General features: G+C 45.0%; 1 protein-coding gene across 1 annotated transcript in view; it reads right to left on the bottom strand.

Moving 5' to 3' along the window:
* plekhh3 (pleckstrin homology, MyTH4 and FERM domain containing H3) overlaps positions 1-5,270 on the bottom strand; it is a 30,803-nt gene extending 25,533 nt beyond the window's left edge. Inside the window, exon 1 of the mRNA XM_056406941.1 lies at positions 4,691-5,270. Coding sequence (XP_056262916.1) covers positions 4,691-4,825 — 135 coding nt within the window. The 5' untranslated portion in view covers positions 4,826-5,270. The remainder of the gene's footprint in view (positions 1-4,690) is intronic.
* Positions 5,271-6,000: the final 730 nt, after the last annotated feature.

Below are 6,000 nucleotides of genomic sequence, written 5' to 3' on the forward strand. Positions count from 1 at the left end.
CACCCCAACCAGAAAAGCCCCAAAAGGCTTTTATTCAGTTAAGTCATTTCTCTGAGAAGGTTGTGAACCTAAAAATAACCCCAGTTTTTAAGATTGCACTCAGAACAGGAACTGTTGCCTTTCTCTCTTCTATCAACATGTTTAAAATGTCACAAGTTGGTTTTAGCTTGATGAAAACAAGCAGGAATTAAAAAAGAGCCTCTGCATTGTATATAAACAGCACATTCTGAGGTAAAATAATGTTGATTATCTGCCACACGTCTCAAACGTATTACAAGCTACAATAACTGTTTGAGAAATTATCTCGACACTAAGCCAGCTGCTCGAATCAAATCGCATTCCCTCTTTCTTGGATGTCCATTTTGTATGGAAACTTGGTTTAGTGCTTCTTCTGACTACTAATGGGGCCGCCACTGGCAGACACGTACAAATCTAATTTCATGGCTGAAACAATTAACTTTTGGTTCAAGGGTTCCCCTGTGAAGCAGAGGATAGGAAAGGATGTTTCCTTTCACAGCGCTCAGGCTCCTGGATTCCCGACCTGACCTTGGAAAACCCCATCAGACATCAGAACTTGGCTGTGTGCAATTTGACCAGAATCCCTGGTGTGCAGGGCAGCACAGAGTGTCCTGACTAAGTATCTCTGTGAGCCACAGCCTTGAGCCAGCTCCTGTGTCTGCCCCGGCCCAGCTCAGGGGTGTTGGCCTACCTAAAACCCTATCCAGGTCAGCTCTGGGCCCCTTACAGTTCACACAGCACGCTTTACTACTGGGCAAGCCGGCCTAAGTATAGCCATCGCCCTGCAAGCAAAGTCTACTCCTTCTTTTCGGTTTCTCAAAAATATCAAAGAAAACAGGAACTGCACATTTAAAGGCTAGTAAGGAGTCGGTGTTATATTTATAAGAAGCAGATGGAATGAGATTTGACTTTAGCTCCTAACTTTACAGGCAGCCGACTGTAAATGTCAAACCAGACGGGCAAGAATAACTGAAGAGTGTCAAACTGTGCCTTGTGAATGGGATAGATTGTTTATGGTAACTCTCCCTTTACCATACTTGATTTAACTCAGGCGACAGCACCACAGACGTATACATCCAGACCGGCAGCCATCACTGAAAACAACTAAACCAAACTAATCACATCAACACCGGTAACGTCGTAATTCCATTTTCTAAACCAATCAGAGAATCAATAAACTAACGGTTCACGGAGATCAAGTTAGAATATGTTATATACCTCTCCACAAAACGAGCCGATTTAAAGAAAAATAGCTTTCCAATAGAGTTAATGGGCTGTGGGATGGGGAACAAGGATAGCGTGCGACGCAGAGGCCTGGCAAAAGCTTTCCCTTTGGACGGGAAGGGGATGAATCACTCCAGACGAGAGCAGAGCATGGAGGGAAAGATGCCGTGATGTGTTCGTTCCGTGGCCCGACTTCCGCTCCCGCTCTCGCTCTCGCTCTCGCTCCCCCCCGCCCCCATCTACTCTCTCCCTCTCTCTCTCGCTCTCTCTCCCCCTTCAGCTCTCCTGGGAGGCTGAGTAACCAGGAGGAAATGCTTGGGCTTAGCCAGTGTCGGCTTGAAGACCAGATGTGTGGCCTGGAGGTGGTGAGGCAGAGACGCAACGGAAACCAAATATAAACCAGCGTACCGTGACACCTCTGAAGACAGAGGGCAGTAGCGACGTTTAACAGGACCCGTTCCAGAAAGGCCAGACTGAGACCATTTGTTCCCAGAAGCAGGATGCATCGCAGTACTCATGCCCACACTCCCAACTTCGCGGGTCTCAACACTCAGGCGGTGTTAGTTTGTTGGTTAACGTGACTTAGCGTTGGATAAGAACTGAATGGAGTTTCAGTGGAAACACGGAAAGAAGAGAGAATGACGGATGGCCCGAAAGGAGTTCCTTGCTGTCCCAACACTGGAAGCATTCAGCTCCGTTTGACTGTTTGGGCAGCTGTTGGAGAGCAGTTTCTTTGAATGAGGACTGTAAACATGCAGTGGAACGGTTCTGACATGGCCCTGTGCTCTCGAGGGCAAAGCCTCCACCGACGTCAGCGCTGACTCATGATTCCAAGCCTAGTGAGACAGAGTCCTGGCAAAGAACAGGGTGTCATCTATGGCTTTGGTGCTGCGGATGCTACGCAGCGTGGCACCCTCTGGCAGTTTGTTGGAAAACGACGCAGGAGATGACCGTGAAGGATTTGGATGTCTTGAGCGAGGGAGACTCCACCAGAGTCTGTGGGTTGCTGTGGTCAACCCTGGCAGGAGCTGGAGAGAGGCCTACTAAATGGAGTATTTTAATGTTACGAAGCCCAAAAGAGAAACATCCACCCAGGGCGGTCTGACCTGCTCTCTGAAAATGTGGCTTCAGAAATGAAACTTTCTGGTTAACAATCTGGAACGTAGCCTTGAGGGGCTTTCCCTGGGACTCATTGTAGACCATCTTCAACCCTACGCCCCACCTCCTTCGTTGCCACCATGGAAAGCCAAACCATTGGTTATGTATATTTTGAGGGGAGGGGCTGAGAGGTGTGTAACATTGCGTGGTTTAAGAGTGGGTCATTGATGATATTGGCTTTGCTTAGAATGGTTCAGCTGTGGGTTTAATTATTGGCTAAGCGTGAACTATTGACATATAATTACAACACCCAGCATGCGCCAGTGACACAGATAAAGAGGAAACAGGATTTTGAGCAAGTGGATTGATTACCTGAGAGCAAGAGGGAATCAATAATCAATAAATTAAGAACACCGGGGTGGACTTTAAAAAAAGAAGAAGAAGAAAAAAGACTTGGTGGTACAAAGGTGCAGTTTACTTTGGTTACCAGATAAACTGAACAGGCATTACCTCGTGATTGACTAATAAGAGACTGTTCCTCAAATGGGAAATACATCAATCACATTAATCCAGTCAGACTATTATTTGATGGCTTTTTTTAGTCAATTTCCTAATTATGAATATTTACGAGCAAGAAATCCATTGAACCAACTCTCTAACGAGTGATGCAACACCACTGTGGGGCAGAGCAGCTCCAAAGAGAAGCCTTATGAGCTTCACATGGGTCAGTTGTGCACTGTCATACATGAGCAATGCCAACACTGGTAGATAAAGCTTTGTTTTAGGACATATTGTTGTGTTGAAATTCAACCATTTGACCTGGCCTAACAAATAACAGGGAAAATGCAGGACTCATCTTCTAGAGATACTAAATTCAGGCCAGAATGCAATCTCTCAATCAAAGTCATCATTTCGCAGAGCGAAACTTTTGTCCAAACGACACATCAACAATGCAATAAACCAACGATAAAGGCAGGCACCTAGAAGAGCACTACACTCGCAGATGGAGCACTCGTGGAAGTTTAATCCAGGATCAGGTATCCAGGAAAGTTACGAGCATAGGAAAGCTCTCTCTCACTTTAACAGGCCACCAGGCGTCTCCATTTAAACAGGTTATTAAGATTTCATATTGATCGGGACTCTGGAGCGCAGTCGGGTGCCTTCGACCGCCGATTGCCAAGCAGATGGTGCATTACGACCAAGACGGGGATGTTTTCCAAGACGAAGAGTGCTACACACCATCACCTCACTGGATACCCCTGAGCAACAGATGTTTCTCTTATCTGGCGGCTGCTGGTCAGTTAGTGTTCTGTTGAGGCAATAACTGCGTCAAATGTATTTGTTCCCAACGTTTTCATGCAAATCTCTGGGAGGTGTTGCACTGCTTTGGTTGCAAGCAGACAAAAGGTCCAGTTAATAGATAAGCCGGCTGTGCAAGTTATGGCTCTAGGTGCTGTTACTTTCATGTACACGGCCATGATTTTTGTGTAGAATACCTCGGCCTATGACACCATGTTACACCTAATGTCAATTAAAAGGTCAGCATGCTTCCCGATAAAGAGTGAGGGTTATGTGAGGGGAAAGCACACAGCTCCAATAAATAGTTAAAGGGTGGATTCTTTCCGAAGAGACTGTACATAAAGATCTGTATGTTGTGTCATACAGATACAGCCTACCTCAATTCAAGGCAACAATGCCCCCTCACAAGTGGGTGGACAATGCTGAACTCTTTGTGCCTGATCAGATGACTAACATTACAGAGAAGACAAGGCCGCAGTCTTATTTGCAATTGAGCAGACGGAGACCAAACAGACAGGATCACTTCAACACACTGGTTTTTTTACAGCTTGCATCAGTGTGTGTGTGAGTGTGAGTGTGTGTGTGTGTGTGTGTGTGATTGCTCAATGTTGCCCAAGCCTTCAAGACTGTGCAAACCTAAACGTCAAGCTCGCCAGCAGCAGCAGCACAGTCTCTATGCTGCATCAGTAACACAGGCTAGTATGTAACAAGTGTATAACTCCCATAAACAAACTACAACAGCTAACTGTAGCATGCAACTTTAAATCATCGGCAGAAAACATTTATAACTTTGCATTTCTTATACCTCAAGTGCACATACATATTTACTTTATACAAGTTATCGTTCGTATAAAGAACTGAAACCACATCAGTCTGGACAGAATTTAAATTGTACTCCTGAAGTGAGAAAAATGTTTAAAGTATAATGTGTAGTTGTACAGGACAGTTTAAAACCCATTATGTATCATTTCAAATCTGTTTTCAGTAAAGTATTCATGCACAGGAGCTGCAGTCTAGTGCAGGTGGAGATTTTTTTGATTTTTTTTTTTACCCGTCCATTGGGAGTCAAGTCCTCCTTGTTGCGCAATTCAAAAGACTCTTCCTCCTCTTTCTCCCCATAGTCTCGTCCGAGCAAACTGAAGCCCTGCCTGCAGCACAGAAACCAGCAAACTCCTTGCAAAGGCATTCAAATGAGGTTAAGTGTGTCGTCTTCTGCTCCTCAGGTCGGTGGATTCAACATCCACAGCGCCGCCTCGGCCGCGAGTCACTCCGGGAGCTGCGTGAGAGCAGACGGGACGCGTCTCCATAGAGAGCCAGCGCGGAGGATGAAGAGGAGCAGGAGTTTATACTCTCTCCTGTCTGTCGCAGATAGTCTAGGAACTGGACATGACAGCAAGTCACACTCCAGCGGAACCAACAGAGAACTGGGTCAAGGAAAATCCACCCGGGGAGGGGGCACCTTTGCTGGACATCAATACAAAACAAAACAATGTAGTTTCCAAAAGTGGCACTGCGGGTTCAGAAATGCATCCTGGTAAATGCGCGTGACAAAAGCGACGCTGCTGATGTCAGCGTTTTAGAAGTACATGAGAAACGTAAAAAAGCGCGCACCCTCTGTGGAGGCTCGACTGTCTGACTTCTTGAGCTTGAACAAAAGCGTGCTGCAGCTGGGACGGGACCATGTGGGAGGCGAGGCCACGCCCCCCGACCTCACGTTTACACGGTGATTGGCGGAGTGCAGACACTCCTCGGAATGACACGCCCATGACACACGCCCCTCCACACTGACGAAGCGTCACATGCCCTTTATTACGTTAGATCAATCATATCATGCAGAACATCTTTATAGTGCTCATTAGTAAAGACTTTTATTAAAATCCCTGCTGCAGTATTTATAAATACAGGGAGTTATTTAGTATCTAACGTTATACATTAGAAAGGACTTGATAATCACTTTATTGCACTTAGTGAAGTATTACCAATGTAGTATTACTATTATGGCGGCGTATTCAGATAATGTATTGAAGTAAAAGTAGCACTACTACACATCATTACAAATAAAACCTGCATGAAGTATTATGTTTCACTCACTACAGAAGTTTGTAAAAATGAAGTAGAGGAATTAATGTCCCTGTCTGTGTTATTTGTTTATTGTGCTATTGGATCAGTGCTTCACTGCAGTAGCTGGTTACTTTACTTGTTGGATTGTTCAGTATATACAAATACATCTTATGTGCTGATCACATGTTTATATTTTAATTGTGTATTACAGTGCTCGAGTAACGTGTTACTTTTCACCATTCTACAATAACTATTATTTTTTTGCTGTCAGATATTTTGCATTAAAGAATTTAAAAACGT

Source organism: Pseudoliparis swirei, chromosome 23 (assembly GCF_029220125.1).
Source record: "Pseudoliparis swirei isolate HS2019 ecotype Mariana Trench chromosome 23, NWPU_hadal_v1, whole genome shotgun sequence".
NCBI lineage: Eukaryota > Metazoa > Chordata > Actinopteri > Perciformes > Liparidae > Pseudoliparis > Pseudoliparis swirei.